The following is a 24,826-nucleotide window of genomic DNA, read 5'->3' as shown; positions in this document are numbered from 1 at the left end:
ATTATTATGACAACGAAAGCGGAGCTCCGCTCCTGCACTGGATGACGAAGCACGAAAGGTGACAGTATTGTGATCATGGAGGAAGGAAAAATATATGATAGGGAAGAGCATTACGTCATGCAGCCAGCGTTGGCAAGCGAACGCTGCGTGAAGCCACAGTGGTGGCCCAACACGTGACAAGTAAATCCTGTCTGTCCGGCATGCCCGCGACCGGGCCAATGGGCTAGACCTGCCGGTCCCGACGTGGGACTATAGCCGGGTGCGCGACGAGTTCGCGTCCTCGCCGGACCGCCAATAAAGTTCTTTCACTCACTCACTCACACGTGACCTCTCGTGTCGAGATCACGGAGGAAGAATCGAGATTTTTCGAGACGTTTGGTTCCCAGTAGCTACGCCAGTAGTTTTTTACTCAGCGCACGCTTGTTCAGCTGCCCTGCGCCGTGCATGGCTCAGCCTGCAGAGCGGGAACAGTAAAACCAACCGCGCACTTGACATGCGATCACGTGTTGGGCAAAGGTTTGGCTTCAATCGCGTTGCGGTATGCTCCCTCCTATCTTTTTCCTTCCTCCATGATTGTAATAGAACCTTCGTCATCCCTTGCACGTGACGGCGTCTCTCTATATGGCCGGCGTTCGAGCGCCCGCCATGAACTTGCTTCCACGATCGCAGTGTGATAACGTGATAATCGTCGCGTCGAAGGTCGGTCGGTATGATAAGGTTTTCGAACAGTGGCACATGGACTCACACTAACGAAGCTTTTTTTCCTTGCGATGGTGTTCCTAAACATAGTTTTAGGTTAGGGGGGCGCAAGAGGTTATAAGCTTGCCGCTTGCGTATACACAAACTGCTCGGGTCTCAGCAAATGAAACTCGCCGCGCACTCTTTGGGTTCTTGGGTACACAAGCCGCTCGACTCTAGCTACTCCTTGTGTACCCAAGAAGCCAAAGTCTACATAGGAGTAGCAAGTGACTTGCGCGTATACGCAGGAACACAAAGTCTGCGTTGGTTTTGCTGGTACACCCAAGTGGCTTGCGCATGGGCAAGCGAAACGCGATCTTCTTGCTTCTCTCAATCTAAAAACTGTTGTTTTGTCTGCGTGCCACTGCAAGTGGACGCACGCAGTTGCGGTAACTCGAGCGCGTATCACGTGGTTGGCGGAGGCCATGCATGGCGGTGCGAAAAATTGTCAATGCGTTGCAATATTGCGCCTGGCGTCCAAGCCGTGCCGCGCCTTTAGGTTCCTGCTGCCAGCAGTGAAGTTCGTAAAAGTGTAACGTGTTGTTAAAAAAAACGTAGTGTTTCTAATCGAGCGGGGAAAGTCTACTGGTCGTTGCAACGAAAACACCGAGCTTCGTTATAACGTAAAAGAAATAAGGGTATATATGGAATGAAAAAAGGTTACTTCGACTCGAACCGATATGCCAACTAAACCATTATGTTCTGCGCAACGCAAACAAACGCTTTCCTAGCATGAAAAACGCCCATCAACGATTGCCGTTCGCGTAAAGCCCTTCGTTATTACTTTTATTTTATTATTCTTGGCGACATTTAGACAGCTGGTACGTAGACAAACCCACACGTGCCATCATCATCATTCCCTTGGTAGGTGAACGATCGTAGCGCCACTGTCCCCTCTAGTGATTTTTGTGGGAAACTCTATGGCTGCAGAGACGGGGAATGACTTCTCCGCCTATCGGCAAGGGAGATTGCGCACCAACCTGATAGGACGACGACGTTTAGCCTCCCCCCCCCCCCCCCCCCCCGAAAAAAAAAATCTTGCTTTGGAATTTCAGCTAAATATGTAAATAAATGCAAGACATGTAATTGAGCGTGAAATTTGCCTTTGATGTCGCGAAATAAACGCGCAGGTGCACTGTATCTCTCCGAATCGCCGAGATGCGGGTCTCTTGGCGATCATTATCGGGCTCGGTTGGAAGGACGCTAGAACTCGAAGGTTCGCCAGCTGACAAACTATACAGAGGCGCCGTGGGACAAGCGTTCCCCTTGTGCATATGCTATATGGCCAGGTCCTCTGGGCACTGCAGCCGATAACAACAGTGGTGACACGTGACCGTGCCTTGACTATATATTTACAGGTGATTCTGTTTTAACGTTCTCCCGTCCATGCTGTGTAGCTTGATAAGCGTGCACTCTCTCGGTGAGGCTGTGCGGATATCGTGTAATCACGCGCCCGCATCTCTTCCTCGTGGTTTCCTTGGCCAGAGATGGCCGTCGTATACGGTGTCGACTTTGTACTCGCCTTCCGGCATTTTTTTTTTCTTTCTTGTTTGCACACGGTCCAAGGATTCTGAACTGTGCACCAGTGATCAGAAGCAACGTTAAGTGCCTCTCGCATGACGGTTGCGTTGAGAGTATATCTGGTGTGATGATACACACTGGGAAATTTTCTTGCGGGCATTCGTTGCGGCAATCACGCAGATATGAAACTGTATAAGCGCGTTTGTCTATATCTGGGCCAGTGTCTACTGGGAAAGAAATACAGCATGTATAGACGTTACGGTTGTTGTAGTTGCACCAAGGTGCCTAGAATAAGTTGAAAAGCTTCATTCTACAACACGACCTTTGTATATTCGCCTAATTAACGCGCTTCTTGTGTGTTCTTTCGTTGGCATCCGCGTTACGTATTGACCAACTCCAGAGCGGGACTTATAGCGAAGCAAATGCGGTGCTGGCTTCTAAGCCTAATTGGTGCAGTCGCGACAAACCTCGCCAGCGTAAGCTTTCTCGGGAAGACGGGATTGATGTGCACGGCAGCAAGTTTGCAAGAGCTTGTACCCGAAGATTATTTTGTCAAAACAGGGCCGGATGTCTATATGAGATGAAGCGGAAAGCCAGCATATATCCTCTTGCGTCACTGATCCTTTCTTTTAGTTTTATTTTTGTTTGTCGCTGCGTGCCTTCGCGTCTTCGAACGCGTTGGCCTTGCTCATTTTTCTTGCACCACACGTCCGTCGTTGGCTCGGGAAGCTGTTTGCGCGTTAGTGCCATTATCGAAGTGCACCGGACTGAATCGGCGTTTATATTCCTCGTGGACACGTTCTGTAATGCGCACGGCGTTCGTCTCTGTTGTTGTTTATTATTACGTGAGACTGTGGGAAGATAGGCCACCGAAGGACCGGCTATCCCAGTCATCAGAAATTATCTCCATCGACTAAGGCGTGTATGAAAAATAAATGAAACAAAATGGAACGGCAGGAAGGAACAAGAGCCGGTGGAATAGAACACCACTTAACTCAGGCATATAGCCTGCTCTATACGGTACGCATATTACGTCAGAGCACGCTGCATCGGCGACATGAGCTTTCCCTCTCACACTCTGTTTGTATCCCCTCTCCATTCCCCACCCCCACCCCCCTGTGTAGGATGGCAACCGACGCCCTCCTAGTTGACGCTAGCTTTTTCATCTTTGCTTTTTCCTGCCTATGTTTTTCTTCTTCACTGCAGCTGCACCGAACTAATGCAACGCTGTTCTACATCGCACGCTGCGGTGTACCATTTGCCTGCGCGCACGCTGGCTTCCCAGTCGGCGTCGTCGACTACAAGTTCCGTGCCGTCAACCTGTCGCACCCGAGACCGCTCAGACGGCCGCATGCTGCTGCTTCGCCCTCGGTGGCACGTCTAGCGTAGAGCACAGTTCGGTTACGCCGATCTGTCGCGGCATCCGCCCCGTCACGCGCGTAGGTCGTAACGGCGTCACGAAAAACGTGACCCGCTGTCGCTGCGGTACGATTATTTTCGTGTTATTTTTTCTTTAATTCCTATAGCACGCCGTGTCGCGTCTCGGCTTATTTGCAAGACGACCTCATTTGAGCGAGCCCTTTGTGTATACTGGGTTTTTGCGTGGTTACTCCAGACGTCTTTATATACGAACGCTTAGACTGACCCACTGACGACTTAGTTCACCAATCCAGCGTCACTTATAATAACGCCGAGTCTTAGCGCCTATATCGACAAGTGGCAGAGCATGACGTCACAGAGATTCGACGGGGCTGGCGACGGTTTCGACCTTGGGGGACGTGCAGTCTTGAACGCGCTCCTCGTATATGAACGTTCTCGAAATGCAAGGTTAACCTTCAAATGATAAAAGGGTGTTTGGCGGGTTCTTATCGTTCAGTGCGCCGAATAGCAATGCCACGACCTCAGTGCAGATATGTGTCGGGCTGCTCTCTACGCCTACACAGCTGTCCGTCGTCTCCACGCCACTTTGTTTACGCATAGCGTATATGCGTATTGTGCGCGCAGGTATAACGCAAAGCGCCTGCGCGTGGTGATCCATTACGTCACGCGAGGTGAGCCGAAACGACTTTGTAACGACGGCGCAACGCGCGGTTAAGTGCCTGCGCACCCGGTGTCGCAGGTTACGTAATCTCCGTGGGTCTCGGAGGCGCCGCTGAGTGAAGCGCCGGAGAGCGGTAGCAGGGAACGCTCGCTTTGGAACGAGCGTAGAACTCTGTGGGAACGAGCACGCGCGCTCGATCCCCCGCTGCTGGGCCTCGACGCATCGCGTGTGACCGCTCATGCGCCCCTGCAGTTATCTAATAAACTCTGTTCATGTGCGTCTTCCGATGCGTTACACCAAGCTCGTGTAGTTTAAAAAGAAATATGAGAGAGATCTGTGGTTTTACGTGCCTAGAAACCACGATCTCATTATGAGGCACGCTGCCTAGCGGGCGACTCCGGATTAATTGTGGCCGCCTGGTGTTCTATTAACGTGCACCCAATGCACGGTACACGGACGCCTTGTTTGTTTGTTTTTTTTTTTTTTTTTGCATTTTGCCCCCATCGCGTGTTTGCTTAGTAAGTGAATGTTTACCGCAGCTAGTTTATACTAAGCTACGAGCTTAACTCGTAATGCTCGAACACCTTGCTACCGCAGTCAGTCGGGAAGACTCTCTTTTTTCGATTGTCGGCAACGGAAGGTTCCGGAAAGGCGCTTGTCGCCGGCCTCGCGGAGCAGCACGCGTCACGCATGCTGTCGTGACGTCAAAATATATTACTTCCTCTTGATGAAGGCCCGTGACGCTCGCCAAACATTCGTAAGCACCAACCATGGCAAGTCGTTGTATATCCCTACCTTGTCGACAAGAATTTTCGACTCATACTTGGCAATAATGTCGATGTCAGTATCAGCGTACATACTCGTGGGTGGAAACTGCAGACGGCACGATGTCGGTCTTGTATCATGCCGAATTCGGGAACAATAAAAAGAAACATCTTCGTTTGTTTTTTTCTCTTTCCTTTCTTTTTATGCAACGCGATCAAGGGACTGATTGATTCGTGTAAAGTAATGAAGTTTGTATAAGCAAGCGGAGACAAGTATTGCTTTCTGGGACGCGGTCCACTGCTTGGTTTGCGAACGCGCGCTGTTTATTCCTGTCCGTATACTGCAGCATCTGCGATGTTGCCTTCTGCTGCAGAAGTGCGCTGGTATACAGCGTTCGCGGGCGCTGCGGGCTTGGTCAGCTGGGCACCATTTTAGCCGGAAAGAACGACAGAAAGACCAAGGCCGCATGTTATCGGAGCCGCGATGTGATAGTATAAGCATTTTAGGAACAGTGCCAGCTAGGACATCACGGACTGCATGGTGTCTATCGGACTTTCTTTTTTGTCTTGTTTTCTTTACCGAAGGCCACGATGGCGGCGATCTGTTGGTGACTAGCCTTGCCCGTGTTTTGCACTGGCAAGCGATTCGTGTAGGCGCGGAGGCGGGAGTACCGCTCCTCCTTTCCCATCCTCGCGCAGCCCGGTCGCGGCACGGCAGATAACGTTTCCCGCGTACGCAACTCGCGAACACTGCTGTGCCTGCGCCCGACTACAAAATGCGGCCGTTGAGGCTCGGTGGATGTGGCGACCTGCCCCGATGACTACAAGGTCGCCGGTACGATTCCTCGGCCTTCGCATTCCGACGCGGTCGGCATGCAAAATAGGCTCGTTTACCGTGTGCATTTTTCTTTTTTTGTATGCGCGTTATAGATAACCCCCATGCGCGGCCAAGGTTAATCCGGGAAAGCTCCACAGCGGCGTCTCCGTGATAGCCCCAGTGTTTCTTCGGTGATTTGAGACGGTCAAACGCTGCTAGGTTGTGCGTAGACGAACGTTTTTGTTCGTGCTGCTCTCCGTCGGCGCTTTTTGAATATTGAGTTTTGGGCTCCATGGTCTTACAAAATGCCGTGGCAAGCAAACTCCACACACTCCGAAGACGGTAATTAAGCTAAAGAAAAAAAGCCATTCTCTGCGTTTTAGAGATGACAGGCTGGTATGAATGACAGCGACCGCACGGTGGCGTAACTACCGTCATTGCGTTGTCTTTCTTTCTTTTTTTTTTTAATCGTTTCGTTCCTTCCTGTCCCCATTTCCCCGAGTGTAGGTATAGCAAACCCGATTACTTATCTGGTTAACGTCCTTGCATTTTCTCTTCCTGTTTATTTACTCCCTGGAAGGACGAACAAATTCGATCGGTCGACGAATCAATCAAGCAATCAGCGACTCAATCAATTAATCAATCAAAAGGCTCTCATTTGAATGGCGCACTTCGCCGCCGAGGCCATTTTGGCGCGCGCACGTATCACAGCGTGTCTCTTCATTTCTCATCAAATTATCTGGAGTAGCCTCTCTCTCTCTCGTCTGTCTTCGAGTCCACAAGCAATAATGCATCGTTACGATCTCGGAGGCCACACTCGGTGATTCGCAGTGTCTCGCGCACTATCTGGGCATGGTTTCACTGGAGCGTTTGGCTTTCGGACCTGCAGCCTATGTTGCGATCACAAAAACCAGCGGGAATCTTCTTTCCTCCAAGTAGCGTTATACTGCCAAGACATGCGGTATGGGTGGAAACGGATAGCTTTTTTTTTCCCCTTCTATTTCCTTTGTCCCTCTTCATCTTGTACGTGTAGGAGATGACAATCTGCCCGGAAAACTAACTCCGTGGAAGAGGGTAAATAGGCTACCGCGCCCGTCTACATGCGATCGTATTCCGCTCATCGTTTCGATCGTCGCGGTTTCTGTGCGAACGGGCGGAAACGTTGCGGGGTACTACAAATAGCTGCCCCTGGAGCGTACTAAGCTCAAGGCGGGAAGGAGGCCCGCGCAAATTTAGCTCTCTCTCTCTCTCACTCTCTCTCTGTATAGTCTATATCGAAGAGGAAGGAACAAATGCGGACTCCGGAAGCCTGGATTTCTCTCACGTGCGACTTATATCTACACACGTACGTGCTGTTAAATGTTCATTTCAGGATAGCAAATTGGTGGGTTATGTAGCTGGCGCGACATTTTGTGCAGGAGGGAAGCGCTAGAGTGGTGCGCAGAGGCAGAGCGGAGAGAGAGGCCGATGAAGAGGAAAGGCAGGGAGTTTATATCAGTCTCCGGTTAGCTACCCTACACTGGGGTCGGGAGATAGGGCTTAGAAAAAGGACAGAGAGGAAGGGGTTAAAAAGAACACACACAGATGCACACACAAAGGGCGTTCCAGTTAGAGACGTTCACAAAGGCTGGTAGATTGCAAGAAGCGCAGTTGTGCTTGCGCGGCCTTCTTCTGCGACGTTAGGTCCTGTCGATGGTGTAGAATTCCTTCTTCCGATAGTGGTCGGTCGTCGAACTGGTCGATTTCGGGGTGAAGGGATTCCCTTCGGGGCAGAGTGAAGAATTTGCAACAGGAAAGGCGCTTGAATCAAGAAGCGCGTTTCGATTCTGTTCAAGTTCTCTGCCGCCTTTCCTTACCACCTGTATAGCGCTCCCCTTTGCTCAAAATGTTAATTTACCGAAACGTCGTGACAGCCCTGATTGCAACTTCGGCGAGCTTTGGAAGTTTCCACGACAACTTTGCTAAGGCGACAGCTCTTGCGTATAGAGGGGCCACTTCCCCTCCAGATTTCGTGGCGTCTGTCTCGGGCATATCGTCGTCGCCTTCTTTATCATCGGCGCGCGTATCCTTGGCAAAAGATGCTCGGTGACGTCGCGCATGCGCCGTAGTCGTCGCTGTCGACCACATCTTCTTCGCTGTTTGTCCTTGTCTTATAAGTTGTCTTATAAACAAGCATATAGCTGTTCCAGAACGCACTTTATTGGGTTTATATGGTTCGAGTGGTCGACCCTATATACAATATAGAAGGGGGTCTAGATGGTTATAGGGCGCCCTACAAGCGACCACTTTGCGTTCGCAGTTTGCCCCGCCGCGAATGTGTATTAGAATGTAGGGTAAACGTTCCCGGCTTGCGATGGCGTCACGCGATTGCATCACCCTTCCTGCATGCGGAAGGAAAATGAAAACATAATGCCAGAAAAAGATAGAAACATGAAATAATGCGATTCGTCATATTTTACGGGACGAAAAGTGTACCTGATAGCCTATTATTTTCAATGAGGGTGGCGTTGACGCGTTTCTTGAGATGTTCGCGGCGACGTTGAGACGTCGCAAAGCAGGTTTGGAGCATGCGCTGTGGCGAGGCGCTAATCGTTAGGGGCCCCCCGTATCTTTAGCGGACCACTATTCTGAAACAGCCAAAATCTCTGGGGTAAAGCACACCGCGCGCGCCAAGAAAGCGCCGGATGCTTGAGCTTGTCGGAGCGACAATACGAGAAACCGCGTAGCTGTAGCCCATCCGTCTGTCTGTCCCTGCGACACGGTTTTGCTGAAAGGCGGTATCCACCTTCAAGCCCGGATATAATATACACGTGCCGTGCCTCCGGGTGCGACAATACCCCTTAATTGAACTCGGCGTATACGGTAGCCATCGCGCACGGCGGCCGGGGCCTTTTTTTTTTTCTGCCAAGGACGGACGAAACGGACGGAAGGCATCCGCGTGCTTGGGTACCCCCCCCCCCCCCCCCTCTCCTCCCTGACTATTTTGTCAGCTTCGTCCCTTCTCGCTTTCTTTTCCTGTAGGCGATGCGTTGTTCCATTATTCGCGACATCCACGTCATCCTTCTTGTCCTGCCTTTCTCGTTTTCTCTCTTTCTCTTCCCCTCTTTGCTTGCCTTGGTTTTCTTCGTTTCTGCGTTTGTTTCGTTAACTATTTCCTTCTTTCTTTCGTTCTCTTCGTTCTTTCCTCCTCTCTCTCGTGTTCGTTTATTTTTTCCTCTGTTCGCTTCTTTCCTTCCTTCCTGTCTTCCTTGCTTCATTCCTTCTTGTTTTTTGGCTCTTTCTTTCCCATGTTCTTTTGTTCACTCTTCCTTTATCCATTTCCTTTCGTTCCTTAATCTTTCTTTTTCGCCGCTTTCAGTTTTCAATATTTCTCGCCCCTAGATCACCTTTCCGTCGCGGCGTGACCTCGACTCCCCCGTTCTCGCGCCGACGTACACGCCTTTCGCTTTTCGGCGCCCCCCCCCCCCCCCCCACCCCACCCCGGCTATAGCGCCTGACCTCCGCCCCGTTAGAGGCTTTTCGTTTCGTGTGCGACGCCTCGACAGCGTTAGTGTTTGTTTTGCTCGTTTGATCGCTACTATGCCTCGTTAAGCTAATTGTCGGGCGTGTGCGTTCGTGCGCCGTGTGTGCGTGTGTGTGTGCGTGAGTGACTTTGCGCGCTTAGCTAATCGCTCGCGGCCATTGTGTTCGCCGACCCCCTTCCGAGCGTGGCGCGTCGCGCGCAGTTGCGATACGTAGGCCGTTTGCGAAGACAGGTTGGCTTTCCTGCACGACCGAGGCTACCGTCACGTTGTCCTGTACGCGCGCGTGGCAGACGGCGTGCAAAGAATGGAGAATAAACGGGGGCGACCCGATGTAAAAGAAAGCGCCAACTTTTTTTTTGTTTCTAAAGCCGGTAGTTACCCGCCGTGGTTGCTCGGTGGCTATGGTGCTGGGCTGCTGAGCAAGAGGTCGCGGGATCGAATCCCGGCCACGGCGGCCGCATACCGAGGGGGGGCGAAATGTGAAAACACCCGTGTACTTAGATTTAGGTCCACGTTAAAGAATCCCGGGTGGTCGAAATTTCCGGAGTCCTCCACTATGGCGTGCCTCATAATCAGAAAGTGGTTTTGGCACGTAAAACCCCATAATTTTTTTTAAAAGCCGTTAATTTTCCTCGTGTTTGCTTTTGATGAGGAAACCTTCCTTGAGAAAGATTTTTTCAACAGGAGAACAACATAACAGCATAGCAGTCAGTGATACCCTGAGTTGCACGTTAGCAGGAATAGCGGGTCGAACACCAGATGAGGTGTGCCCTTTCCTATTGGACGAGGGTGTGTATACGTCTGCGAAACGGTGAACTTATGTGCACATGTTCTCGCAATATTTCTCGGGTACTTTGTTTATGTGTGTGCACGCTTGTGCGTGTTCTCCTGTGCTGTCTTGCGTGGCTTCCTGGACTGTTGTGCAGAACTCTGTATGTGTTCGTGCTAGGTGTACACTGTAAATCGAGTTACACCCTCAACAAGTGCAAATTGGTCTGTAGCTCACGCTATTGCGCTGTAAACCGGTTTACTGTTACTTACACTGTCAACCGATATTAACCGGCCGTTACACTATTTACACTGTTTACATTATTTACACTATTTACACGCGAATTTCGCGGCGTATATCCGATGTCTTGTCGCGCTTTCTTGGGACTTCTTTATGTGACATGCGACGAGAAGTAAGCGGTAGACCATGCAAATGTGCCATTGTTTTCTCTTAAATCACGTCAATAATATAATGTGATCTCATCTACGTGGACGCGTGGACGCTTATATAGGCGCGTGCTGGGAAGCGCACATGAAGTTCCTCAAGTATAACGCTAACTGAAGAAGGAAAACAAACTTCCACTTATGTAATTAGGTTGCCGCAAGCTGATGCAGGAGGTCCACTTAGGCTAGCACAAGAGCGCTCTGCGTCGTTTTGACTTGTTGGTAACGTTCACCGGTACCCTATAGCTGTAGGAGCGTTCATTATATTTATTGCCTTTTTACTTTGTCGTTATTATAGCGCACTCCACCCGGTCGTTTATCAGGCGACGGAGCTTACGAATTTTCCTCAAGCTGTAGCAAGCTGTTTGTCAATTTCCTGGACGGTATGTACGCGTGCTTAATCTGTCCGAACGTTGAGCTTTGCATCCTGAGAAGGAAAATACTCGTAACGCTCGGCTCCTACACATCGAGTGTGGGCGCCAGTCGTGTAGCGCGCGACCTGCGCCTGCGCGTCGTGACGGGGTCACGTGCTACTTCCGGTTGCAAGATCATTTGGAACGGGATTTTGAAAGAGGCGGCGGTTTCGACATATGCGCCGTCGTAACTGCGGTAAAAGAATGCGCTATTCTTCCGTTTACTGTTCTAAGAAAACGTTCGTTTTTATCTAGCGTCGAAGCACGAGAAATGACTGGAACGTCGCACGGTTTGAGAACGAGTGGTGGTTAACACCACCCTCGAAAGTGGTGTTATCCCGAGAATCCAAGTCGATACGCCAGGCGAACTCGCCGCCTATAGTTCGTAAATTGCAATATGTGCAGTGAATTAGGCTATTAGTGAGGTTTTGTTGATTAGTTGGTTATCCATTCCGATTTCTCTTGCGCGTATACTGTCCGCCTCTTCGAGTAATCCAGCTCAATTAAGGACGAGGATTGTGCTATATGACTCAGGTGACTTAAAAAGGAATTCTCTATAGTTAAAAAAAAAATCGACTTCCGAGTCGACCCACTCGGCGTCGAGTTCATGCGAAGTATTATGGGCCCGGACCAAGCTTTATGCCCAAGTACAGTAGACGGAAGCGCAGGGGACGTCGGCGCTCTCAGGTTATGCTACACTGTCGCGAACACTGTTGCCTTGTCAGACGACGCGTATGCCGCTGGGAACCGGCTTAGCGTAACTGGCAGCTCTGCGCGCGCACCCACAGACAGCACCGCCCCGGGATTGCCGTATCATCCTTTTGTGCTCGACGCCGAGTGCGCGTCTGAAAAGCGCGTTGCGCGTCTCGGTGTATAGGCAACGGAGCCTTCGCAAGCGAGCACGCCGGAATACACCCGCTGCTGCTGCGCTCACAAAGGGACTTGGCCTCGGCAGGCGAGAAGGCTTTCTTCAGCTTCGAGGAATGGTCCTTTCGAGAAGCGGGGGCGACCTTGGTCGGCGCTATATGCTGCGGTTTGCGCAGCCACCGACGGACGCGCATGCACAAACAAGCCGCGGGCACCTTGCGGCACGGGCGCCCTCTGCGCGCGTAGCAGCACCCGTTCGGGCAGCAAGGACAATGGCCCACTTCCAGCGGTGGCCGAAGGATTCGCGTGGTGTTGCGTTCCCTGTCTGGCTCACTCTATTGTGTACCTGCCCCCGCTACGATGTACAACGCCTCTCTCTGCGGGAAACTTTGCACCGACTGGACTTGAGACCGTTCACCGAGTCAGAGATACTCGGACCGTGGCCACACCCGTCACTGGCACGAAAAGCGAATCGTGCATTAGTGCAATACTTGAGGTGCACCGGTTTGAGAGACCGTTTATAGTGTCCCTGTGCATAGTGTCCCGCCCACACGCACTCAGTGCTCACTCTCTCCCTTTTTCCTCTTTCTATTCTCCTTTCCCCCACCCCCAGTGTAGGGTAGGAAACCGGATGCTCTTCTTGTTGACCTCCCTACCATTCCTGTCCTCTCTCTCTCTCTCTCTCTCTCTCTCTCTCTCTCTCTCTCTGTGCCCGCCGTGGTGGCTCGGGAGCCATAGCGTTCTGCCGCTGCTGCTGCTGATCGAGGGCTGGACTCCTGGAGCTGGGGGAGGGGAGGGGGTGATTTCGTATACGTCCGCCTTGTGGACATGGCCATTTCGTCTGCTGCTGGGAAGTTCTGATTGGCTGGGCTGGGGTATGCGTCAGAATGAGACAGGCGCCCGCAGCCAATCAGCACGTATGTGTCCAGTCGGCGTACACTTACAAAACATTCCTCTTAAATGCAACACATTTCATTCGAATCGGTAGGCTCATGAAAGCCTTTCTGCGTTCTGCACGTGTTTGAAGTTGCGACATCGGAGTTGGGCCCGAGCTAAAGCGCTCTCTTAACCCGTCGTTCGCACACAAGTACCGCAATGAGTGCAAAATGTGCCCTTCCGCACGCACACACGCACGAAAGGCAAGGGAAAGAAAATAAATGCAAGAAAGAAAACAACATGCCCCTTGGTCTATTTCTAAATGATACCTGATAACATTTGCTTATAGCTGCACGTGCATAAAGAGAAAGCCATTGTACACGGTTGCATCCACAAGCAAGTTATCTGCTTCAGCGATACAGACAGACGGCTTCAGCTGCCAGAGTTAACGATTGTTCGTGACCCGGTAAGTCCGCGGCCACTTGTTTTCCCCGAACAGCTATGTAGTTCGAGTGCCGATTGTCCGAAACCGCTTCGCACGTCGCAGTATGTTGTGCAGTATTTGTACGGTAGTTCGAATACGCATCCTCCTTTCTGTACACGTTTAGGGCCGGTCTCAGTTAGACTAGCAACGCAAGTCGACGAAAGCCGACGCGAGTCAGACTTTCGCGAAACTAATCTGCACGCTGTTTTTGCCAGCCCGGTGTGTTATTCTGTACCATAGAGTTCCCGATTTTTATTAATCATAAGAAACCAACAAACAAAGAGACCAAGGACAACATAGGGGAAATTTCCCCTATATTGTCCTAGGTGTCTTGGTTTGTTGGCCTCTTATGATGCGATTGTGTATATATAACGTTTATGCGCGCATTGAAAAGTGCCTAGCTGTGTTCATAAAACTGTGACTGATTGGAAAGTAAAAGCCTAACATATAACGCCACTATAGAACATTTGAAGCCAATACTTTCAAGTTGGTACGATGTCGCTTGTATACAACTTCCCCGAAAATGTCACAACGTCGCGCGAGCGTCGACCACACGGCGTGTCAGCGGCTTTGCTGTAGTATAGCGCCGAAGTGCGCCGGGTTCGACGACAGTTATATGCGCATGCGCGCAAGGCGATTTCCATTTCGAAAGCCTTCTGCTGCCCTGATCTCATCAGGAGAGCCCCGTGCCGCCACACAAGGCCGTTGACACGCCGTGTGGTCGACGCTCGCGCGATATTGCTACATTCCTATGGGGGGGGGGGGCGAGGTTGTGCATACCAGTGCACTCATTATTGTTTAATACACGCGAAGCTCCGAAATTAGAAACATTGCACGAACATTGGAAAAATCCATGTGCCAACCATCGTCGCCACGTTAGCTGAACGATAACGCGGCGCCAGGGTTGCCCATTGTACTTTTTGCATCTGAAACGGAAAGCTCCGAGTTGCACCCGACTGCGGGCGCGTCGCTTGTTGCTTTTTCTTTCCGTGGCGACCTCTGGCCACCATGACGTTGCAGCGGCGCGACGGCCGTTATCGCGCTGGGAACACTTTTGTCGGCATTGTCTCGACCACGTGTGGAGGAGGAAAAGGAGGAGGCCGGTCAGATACGGACTAATCTCGGCGCCGCGCTCGCATTCCGCGTCGCTTCCTCTGATTGTTTTAGCTCGGTTTCGCTTTACCGTCGAGCGACGTTCGAGGAACGAACGGACGTTCAAGGTGACCTGTTTTTCCTTTTTTTTTTCCTTTACGCATACGCCTTGCCTTGACCGCCCGTTCGTTGCGGGCGTCGTCGACGTATGGGGGGGTGTCCCGTCGGCTGTGCGGAAGCGCTTGCCTTTAGCCGTCGGCGGTGCATGATGTTTCATCGCGGTGTGCCGTTCACGCATGGCAACCAGCATGCCGTCGCAAGTACATGTTGAAAACGCAGAAAACTGCGACGCTATGGGCTTACGTATGGCGCCGATGATTGGAACAAGGTATTCCAGGCTGAAGAGTCTGTGATCTGGTGCCATTGGACTTTATCGCAATGGCAGCACATCACAGACCCTTCAATCTGGAATCTATAGCCCCTAATGGCACCAGATAATAGACCCTTCAGTCTGGAATGCCTTGTTCCAATCATCGGCGCATACGTAAGCCCATCATGTCGCAGTTTTCTACGCGTGTGTGTGTGTGTGGGGGGGGGGGGGGGGGTGCCGGGTGCCTCGTTGCAGCGTTATAACGGCAGCCGGCGTGTACAAATGGCTTCTCGCCCACCAGTGTAACTCCCGTTGTCAAGCGCTAGCGGCGTCGGTTCAAGAGCCTCTCCGTTTCTGCTCGAGAAGTCGTCGACGCTGTCCCGCTCTGGTTACTCCGGTCCGAACCAGAGCGAACCGGAACGCGTCTGGGAGGAAGCTGCGGCGAAACTCTCCCCAATTTTTTTTTTCGTGAAGTTTACGGATTTTCGACTCGCTTTATATGCGAATGTCGCGTCGAGATTTACGAAAAAAACAAAAAAAGAATGTCGTGATCGCGAGGAAGTTTAGCTCGTCGATCTTCTAACCTTCCGTCGTATTCTGGCGGTGAAAGGACGTAGCAGTGGCACATCTGCTTCGAGCAAGTTTACACAGACAGGTTTCTGAAGCAGGCGAAATCGTCAGCAGCCAAGTCGCCGAAACAAAAAAAGAAGTCACTATGATCTAAAAACAACATCTTGCGTGTCAGTGTGAGCTGTCCCAAGGTTGGCGTCGCTTGTCTGCTGCGCCTAAGTGTAAATTATATCATTAATAAAGTGCGTATATGTACCCTTCGAAAGGCGCGTGTTCAGGCTTTTATGGCAGCACCAATGCACGGAACTGTTGAGCGTGCCTCTCAGAATCGTTCGGACGTGCAATGATGCGGCAGACCATTAGATGTGTGCATGAGAGTGTGTGTGTTTGTTGTACGTACAGGGAAGAAAAGAAGAAACGGTGCTTTTGGTGAAAAAAAAAGCAGAAATAATAACTATTCAATTCTCGTTGCCGGAGAGATGGAGACCATTTTGTCCTTCGCATATCGCGCAAATGCGGCAGTGTACATATATACGCACAAACGAGCCACCGTCTCGCTCGGTGGGCGGGTCGCAAACGAGGAGGCGGAGTCGGGAGCGTGATTTGTGACCATCTCGCATTCTTTTTTTTTTTTTTTTTTTTTTTTGAGCCGAGGTTGCTTGTTTAGACGCGCGTGATCCGGCACCCGAGCGCCTCTCGTTACGCGATGTCCCCCACCCCCCATCTCTCTCTCTCTCTCTGTCTCTCTCTTCTTTTTCTTAAGTGTTTAATGTTTGCTTGACCAGCACAGTCAAGCGCACGGCTAAAGACAGGCAAAGCTAAAGATCGTGAAGTCCTACGTAGGTTCACCCGGCGCAGAGAGAGAGAGAGAGAGAACAAAATCACTTAAAGACATAAAATGGCAGCCATAGTCGATACACTCGCAAAACGTGAAGACAAAACGAGGATGAATAAGTCAACTGTGGTGATGCCAGCGATATAACAAACGTGTGTAGTACGTATACACGTCAGTCGTAAGATATGGACAGAATGTTTTGGTGTACACTGTTAAAAGTACAGAAAGTTTACCTGAAAATAAAGCGACGGAGAGGAAGTGGCAACGCACCTGACTTCAATTGCGTCGTTTACCAGAAGCCTTCGGAAGGGCTGTTTTGATGTTGATTTCTGTGAGTCGAAATGTTATTTGCTGCTGCGCGATTGAGTATAACGAAGGCACACGATGAGGTTATTAATCACTCATGCCACCTGTGCAGTACGGCCGTTTGCGGCTCGGCAGTGGCCGCGGCTGCAGTTGGTGTTTGGGGTGTATCTGGGTCGGGTCAGTCGGTAGTTGTCGACATTCAACGGGTATACCGCATAAACAACGCTTGTGGGTTTCGGAGTCGAGTATAAGCACGGGTAGCGAATGATAACGCTTTGGCGCGTGAAGTCTTCTTGTGGCTTTTTACTTTCTTTGATGAGTATTTTATGCAATTTGGATTAGCTCTTGAGCTAGCTCTTGCATGAAGTTATGGAAACTGACAACAACCTCAACAACAACAGAAATTTTATTAAGATAATCAAAAATGGTATGCGAAAGCGTCTGGATCCTTAGCCATAGGCTAGTTATGGATCCATGCAGTTATACAAAGAAAAAGTAAACGATTCAGACACAATCATTTGTTTTGGATAAAACAACAAAACAAGAACAGAAAAAAGAAAGAAGGAAATACAACCAAATTGAAGAGTGGTTTTGGGCAATATAATTATAATCCAACTGACCCTCGCTGCGCCGCATACTTCCCTGTCTGAGCTGTTCCTGATGTGTTTAATTTGTCGGTCAATCTACTAGCACTGTTCACAATTAGAGAGGACTTGGTAGTTCGTCTTCAGGTATTTATTTATTTATTTATTTATTTATTTACTTATTTATTTATTTAACCAACACGTCTGCCCTCTTCAAAGAGTGCGCGGCAGAATGGATTTCTCCTGCCTAATGGGAGGAAAGAGGCCTCTTTATATATATAATATGTACTCTGACGAAGGCTGGTCCACCAGCCGAAAACGTTTAAGTAAATACGTCTTCCAAAAGGTTCGTCGTCTCTTTCCTGTGCGCGCGCGCGCGTGTGTGTTTGTGTGTGTGTGTGCGTGCGTGCGTGCGTGCGTGTGTGTGTGTGTGTGTGTGTGTGTGTGTGTGTGTGTGTGTGTGTGTGTGTGCGTGTGTGTGTGTGTGTGTGTGTGTGTGTGCGCGCGCGCGTGTGTGTGTGGTCAAACCTAGCTCCATTGAAGAAAAAGAAAGAAAATTTGGAGACAAGCTTATCTCAGATACCAGCTAAATGCAGGCCCGGTACAGTAGTTCTCGCGTTCTCTTTGCCTGCGGGCGGTTTATATACGTTTTTACGTTTTATACGTTTATAAGCGTTTTATACGTTCATATATATAACGTTTTACGTTATATACGTTTTTAAGGCTGACGCATCTGCGCTGCAACCGCAGAACAACCACACGGAGGTACGCGACCTCGCGTGGTGCTCGAAAAAATTTTTGTCAATGCTCCCGTTTCAGATACCTGCTGGTGTACGAAGATGTCGTTGTCGTCGTTGTTGTCGTTGTTGATTTTACAAATTATGGCTCGCACCTGCGAGCGGTAACACTACAGTCAATGAAAATGGCAACGAAAACAAGAAAACAGAAAACGCACACAGTTGCTCACTCGTCAACTCCTTTTCCTTTGCGCAGAGAAACAGCGGTGCCTCGGTCGGTTCCTCCTCCTCGTCCTCGGACCATCCTCAGCGGGGGTCCTCCTCCTCCTCTCCCCCGGCCGCCCCCGTCAAGGTGCCGTCCCTGCCGGCGGGAGCCCCGGCCGCCCGGCTCTGCCACCTGGTGCGGCGGCCGGACTTCGACGGCTACGGCTTCAACCTGCACGCCGACAAGCAGCGCAAGCTGCAGTACGTGGGCGCCGTGGACCCCGGCAGCCCCGCCGAGGCCGCGGGCCTCCGCGCCAACGACACCATCGTCGAGGTGCGTCTTGTTGTGTCCCCTCCCGCGATCGAGACGTTGGGCTCATCGCGTGTGCGCGTGTCCAGAACAGGACGGCTGGTGTTCAGAAAGCACGTGTGTGGGGCACGTGTATCCGGCTGTGAAGGCCACGCTGCACAGAGTGAAGCAGCGAACTGGTGCTGAGGTTCGTTATATGGCGAATGACGGGAACGAGGACGTGCGAGGATCGAAACGCCGCAGGGCGAGCGCTAACTATATGTGGCAGACTGGTGAAGCGCTGTAGCGTAGGGGCTAAATTTTGAGACGAGACAAAGAAGAGGCGATGCGACGCGTTGCAGTAACAGTCGTCTGTCGTGCTGCCTTTCGTGTGTCCTGTCCGTAAATTTAGTTGGCCTGTTACGCCACAGTGGTCCCGAACCAACTGCAGCTCTAAACTTCATTTTAAAATTATTTTTAAAATAACCCCTCCGCTCCTCCTCCGCTTTCCGGCTCATCGTGTTCAGCTGCATCCTCTTCCTGCGCTTCCCTCCACCTCTCTTCGCTATAGCCTTTCTTTCATCTACCGCTGCGCTCCCCGTTCGCTTTCATTCTCCGCGGCTCTCGTTTGCTCGGTTACGCCGCCGACGTTCGGAACGGACTACTAATTAAGAGCTGCACTCTAAAACGTAACATAAACAAGACAAAGGTAAAAAGCAGGGAGGCGCGCCCGGCGTTGAGTCGGAAAAGTTCACGACCACTGCGCAATAAACACTATTATACGCGTAAGCCGCGAACGTCATATTGTTCAAGCAGAGTCCTGGCATCGGCACCCAACACACGCATAGGAAAAACCGTTCATGTGAACTCCGAAACAAGAGAGCGGTTCTCAGAAATGCGGAGGCCTGGATTGATTAGCGTATGGTCGAACAAGGAACGTTCGGTTGGACTAGCTTCCGGGTGTGTTATTATAGCAGCGATGTGTATGCACATAGACGACTCCGCCCCGGGTTCCGCGCTTCTCCTTGGTGCAGGTGAACGGCGTGAACGTGGAGGGGGCCAACCACCGGGACATCGTGGAGCGCATCAAGGCGGTGCCCAACGAGACCCGACTGCTGGTGGTGGACGACGGGTCGGCCGCCTGGTACCGCGAGCACGGCGTCGCCATCCACGGGGACCTGCCCAACGTCATCCAGCTGAGCAGCGTCAAGGCGGCCGCCAGGCGCGCCAGCAAGCCCCCCGCCGCGGCGCAGCAGGAGCAGGAGGCACCGCCGCCGCCGCAAGGCGTGAGTGTTATTACACGCTGCCGACTTCCCGGGTTATTATTATTACTTTTTGTTTTTAAGTGTTGTCTTTCATGAGTTCCCGCGGCCGCGGAGACCAGGCATGCATGTACTAAGCGTCCGTCATTTCCGTGCTGGTCGAAGCGCTGTATACTGGCCGGTTGGACCGAAACGACCAGTGGGAAACGCGAAATCACACTGAATCGACCACCAACGGCAATATATTCTCCACAGCAGAAGAAACACAAAATAATAAGTAAATGTATTGTAAAAACCTGCCGCAGATGGACCAGTCTAATTCACCTCCAGATTTCGGCATATTATATATATATATAGTGGGCCACCGACCGCATCCTAAGAGCCTAACAACTCGGCTCGCTGTTTAGCAGGTTCTTGTTAATAGACTTTTTATTGCTCCGTCGTAGTGACGCAGCGCAGGCGCAGCTTTTAAACGTAAGACCCAATGAATCAACGAATCAATCAATCACCATGTCATTCAACAGCCCCGCCAACCTAGAGCTAGTCTAGCATACAATCAGCTAGCGAGCGCCGTGCCATGTAACGCCAGTAGGACCACATAGTTTGAGTTCGAGGCTCAAGGGGCAACGCAACCTAGCACATGGTGCCTTGACATAAAAGCCATGAGCAGTAGGCGAACAAGTAAACCCGCATATACCGCATTTCAGATAGCACGGCGTGGCGTATACATGTGTACCTAAACATATACGGAACCTCCGGAACCTCACGGCGATGCCGAGGCGACGGCAACAATTCGATTGGAATGTCCGTGTAATTGCTATCCTAATAAAAGCCGAGGTTTGGAGAGTCGAAATTGAGGCATGCCTTGTCCGTCCGCTTCTCGTCACTTTGTTCAGTTATTTCTGTTTACACCCCTCTTCCCGTTTGGCTCCAGAACCGAAGTGCATGTAACACGAGGCTCACTGGTCAACAGGATAGCCGCTCGGTAATACGCTTTTACATGTCCCAGTCGAACGCGCAAAAGGACACTGAAGAGCAATACGGAATTAGTTTATGCTCATAAAGTATTCAATCCAAACTGTGTTTTCGTCCATTTCGTGGTTGTGAGTTGATTATTGAAAGAGAAAAAGGAAGCAAAAGTTTCATTTCTTTCTTTTTTTTGAATGTCGCGCTGGAAGCCCATGCGACGGTACGTCAGTGTGGCGTCACGGATTTCAAAGCACGCTATAAACTAACACTATACACGCTTGCGCACTTTTGAGGGTGTAAATCAAAGCTTACAGCGCACCTATTCGTATTCGGGCCGCGTTGTGGCACGGTGAAAGTTCTCGAAACTTGCCAAGTACGGTTATCACCCTTTTAGGAACGCAGTGTAGTCCACCTTTTAGTTACATAAGAAAATTTAACTAGGCCCCGAGCAGACGTCGTCGATATTCATGACGTCACAGCGGGCTGTTTCAGCAACTTCAAGACGGCTTCACCACCACGCGTCTGTCGTTCTGCGTATTTCCTGACTTGGGGAGCGTCTTCTCGCGGGAAGAGTAACATTTTTTCGTATTGTAGAAGGGTAATTTACTAACACAGGTATTTTTTTATCTCTCTCTCTCTCTTCATTGCGTTCCTCGTAAGTGTTCAACTCAACGCCGTTGCGAAGTTTCCTTTCACGTTAAACACGGACGGCCACGTGCATTCCTAGCGCTGGCGAATAACTTAATGCGAAAGAAAAACCTGCTTGGAGTTGCGCATACCGACAGAAAAGCAAGATGAGAGAGAGAGAGAGAAGAAGATAATAAAAGAAATGAAAGGAAGAATGCGAGTTTCCTAAACTCTAAAGCGCACGTGCCTTCCCCGTTCAAAACAACAGCTCGCTCTCGGGCGCTCGCGATGTAAGACAAGCCAGCGAGCCAAGGCCGTGCCTGCCTCCTGACGCCAGGCGCGCGCGTGCAATCCGAGCCCCGGATGTACGGGCGCCGAGCTGCGTGTGCCGCAAGCAGCGGGCAACCGGCGCGATACCTTCGCGAAGTGTGCGCATCTATAGATGCACCGCTCACTGCCCCCCCCCCCCCTCATACACACACGTCTCCACTGTCGTTGCACGGAATGCTAGCGGATGCATTTTGTAGCGAGAGGCTTTCTTGTTAGTAGAGAGCTTTATACCAGGGGACGCAAGCGGATTGCGTATGCGAGAACTAGGGGCCACGGCACTGCGCATGCGCAGACCCCTACGTCTGCGCATGCGCAGTACCGTCGCCGCTAGTTCTTGCGTACGCGAGCCGCTTGCGTACCCTTAACTTAATCGCTCTAGTAAAGGGGCCTTGCGACGCCTTTTTCTTCAAACCTTGAGCCTATGCTCGCGGAACACTTCCAGTGGCAATGAAGCGAAAGCTACGGAGGCAAAGCGAGCAGGAGTGAGAGCGCTCCTGAATATAGTTCCGCGTTCTCATCCGCGTCAGCTCAAACTGGGAAAGGGAAGAAATTTGGGCGCATTATTTGCGAGGGTCAAGTACGACCAGCCACACTACTGGCGGGTAAATCTGAGTTATTTTCTGGCTGTTTTCTCTGCCGCGTTCGGGCAAATGTAAAACCGTCGCACGTGGGAGCTACGCTGACTCAATATCTGTCCATATAGAAACCGAAACTATAGTTTACTAGAACTCTACCGAAAGCGCTATCAAACGCTGCCGGAATGCACTTGGTGCAGTAACACAGGTGCCGAAGGTCCGCCCCAGTTGCTTACCCTTCAGTGTAGCAGAAAGTTGACCGCAAGCTCGGCTTATACGTTTACATGAACCCGATTAAAGTCGGGTCGAGTCGGCTTATCGGGCGGAAAAAACGGTCGTCGGGTTCATGTGCGAAAGTTTTCCCAATTGTGACTATTGGGGAAAATGGTCGAATTTGGTTCGCGTCGACCGCGTTCATCTTTTTTCCTTTTCATTTCCCACTTTTTATCCTTTATTTTCCAAGCCGTTTGTGTGCGGTTTGATCGAAAGATTGTCCATCCGCCTTATAATACTGAGGTCATTCGACTTCAAAGAAGCGCAGTAGTAACGAACAGTTTCCATGCGCGCCTCCGGACGAAGCGACACCCTCAGGGCTGGCTCTCTCTCTCTCTCTCTCTCTCTCTCTCTCTCTCTCTCTCTCTCTCTCTCTCTCTCTCTCTCTCTCTCTCTCTCTCTCTCTCTCTCTCTCTCTCTCTCTCTCTCTCTCTCAACCCTCTTTCCCCTCTGTAGGGTAGCGAACCGGTCGTTCATCTGGTTGACGTACCCCCGTGCCTTTCCTTGACCTTTTTCTCTGTCTCTCTCACTTGTATAGCTCAGTTGTCGTGCGACCAAAACGCACCAAACCCGAGTGCGAACGACGTTTCGAGTCCCCCTTGCTTTGTGTCCTACGAGCGCTCTGAACTCGCGGAAAGTGTTGGGTGCGAAAGTTGGGGCAATGGACGAGGCGCTGTAGGGGGCGCGGATAGCACGGGGATCTTGTCTCTTGTGGCATTTTTTTGCGCTCATTGTCGTGAACGGACTTTCCCAGCAACTTGGGAGGAAACAATAACGAGGGTCCCCCCCCCCCCCCCCCCCACACACACACCTCACGCGGTAGTGTTTCTCTCTCAGACGGTTGCGAGATTTGCATAATGCGAGAAATCGGCTTTCGTCACAGACCGACTGGCTGTGAACTTCCTTTTCCTTTTTTCTTTTGCTCTCTCTCTCTCTCTCAGTGACGCTGTACACCCTTCCTAGAAAGTGTGACCGCACTTCCAAGTCGCGTATGTAGCACGGTTGTGAAGTGAAAGCCGCCTTTGTCCGCACTCTCTCCGTACGCTTGCAGCGCCAGGAGTATCACGCCTTCACGGTGTCGTAGTGCACCTGTATCGATGCGCGCAGCACAGCCAATCTACAGTGACGTTCGATATGAGCTGCAAACACGGTGCCTGTGGTCGTAGAGGCCCCAAGAATGATCGGCGGCGCCGACTTGCGAAAGCTCGTGGCTTACGAAAACGAGTGCCAGTAATTGGAACGTTATTAATATATCGATTTCTTTCTTTTCTTTTCTTTTTCCTATTTCAGCGACGCCGCGCACTCTTGGGGCCCCTTTGGCCACGGGCACCTTGTTTGCAGCTCTTTTTTTTTTAACGCGACTGTATTTTTCACGACAGTTGTATGCTGTCTGGACGAAATAATTGTGCCGCGCCACTGAACGTCACATTGATGGGTCCGTGTGCGACGAGGCGGTGAAAAAGAAAAAGAAAGGAACGCGAGCAGCTGTTCACACCACCGTCCACGCGCTTTTCTTTCTTTCTTTTTTTTTTTTTTTTACGGGCTGTACAAGCGAAGTCACGTGTTTGTCCAGTAGTCTTGAAGCTACCCGAGTGCCATATACGACTGCAGTCCTCCTCTCCCTCTCTCAATCGTCGTTCGTTTCCCTTTCCCCCCGAATCGCAGGAGGCCACTGGCCACGACGGTCTCCGGTTGTGCCACCTGTCCAAGTGGCCCAACTTCGACGGCTACGGCTTCAACCTCCACGCCGACAAGAAGCGCCAGGGACACTTCATCGGACAGGTGGACCCCGGCAGCCCCGCCGAACTGGGAGGCCTGCGAAAGAACGACCGGCTCGTCGAGGTGCGTGCGAGGCCCGTCCGCGCGGTCCTCTCGCCTATAACCCGCGGTCCGGATTCGGCGCGCGTGTTCCATCGCAGTCCGTAGCTTGTAGACCTCCCGAACAGTGACTCGCTGGAGCGGAAGAAGACCCGAAGCAACGATACCATAAACAAGGTCCCAGCGGGACGACATTGGCATAGCGTATACTAAGCAACTCAGGCTGAGTGCAAACGAAGGCGCGAGCCGTGTCGCTGACTCATAATTTCTGGGGCGCTGTAGGCCAGTCGTTTACGCTATTTTCGGAGACTCCGTCGGTGCGCTGTCGCTTTCGGGAAGCGTCGGACGCGCTCGAATTGGAGGCCGTGAACGGTTATCCTGGTTATCTAGCGATTGTACGCAGTCTCGATATAAACGCAACCTGTAGAAGGCTCGCGTCTTGGGACCGCAGTCGAGCGTGACGAAGTGCCTCAACACGACGCTTCGAAACTTATGACGTGGCTGGACACGTTGACATAAAAAAAAAAGGGGGGGGGGGGACTTCGTCACATTCGGAGTTTGTTGATACTGCGTATACGTACAGTGTGTCGGTGACTGCGCGTGCGACGTTGCTCGTGGCGACGGAAACGTGCAAAAATAGAAGCTGAAACGAGATGCTCGAGGGGGAGGCTCGCGCTGCGACATTGTGAGGTTTTTACTTTCACGTTTATTTTACTTGCACCTTGCTC

The 24,826-nt window shown here is 51.3% G+C and overlaps 1 protein-coding gene across 1 annotated transcript in view; it reads left to right on the top strand.

Moving 5' to 3' along the window:
• Positions 1-24,826, top strand: part of LOC126517831 (uncharacterized) — an 88,008-nt gene that overhangs the window by 23,825 nt on the left and 39,357 nt on the right. The window contains exons 2-4 of the mRNA XM_072285187.1: positions 17,974-18,289; positions 19,279-19,530; positions 23,946-24,122. Of these exons, the coding sequence (XP_072141288.1) occupies positions 17,974-18,289; positions 19,279-19,530; positions 23,946-24,122 (745 nt within the window). The remainder of the gene's footprint in view (positions 1-17,973; positions 18,290-19,278; positions 19,531-23,945; positions 24,123-24,826) is intronic.

Source organism: Dermacentor andersoni, chromosome 11 (genome assembly GCF_023375885.2).
Source record: "Dermacentor andersoni chromosome 11, qqDerAnde1_hic_scaffold, whole genome shotgun sequence".
In the NCBI taxonomy this organism is placed as follows: Eukaryota; Metazoa; Arthropoda; class Arachnida; order Ixodida; family Ixodidae; genus Dermacentor; species Dermacentor andersoni.
Note: the sequence above shows the minus strand (reverse complement) of the source record. Positions and strands in the feature narration are given on the sequence as shown.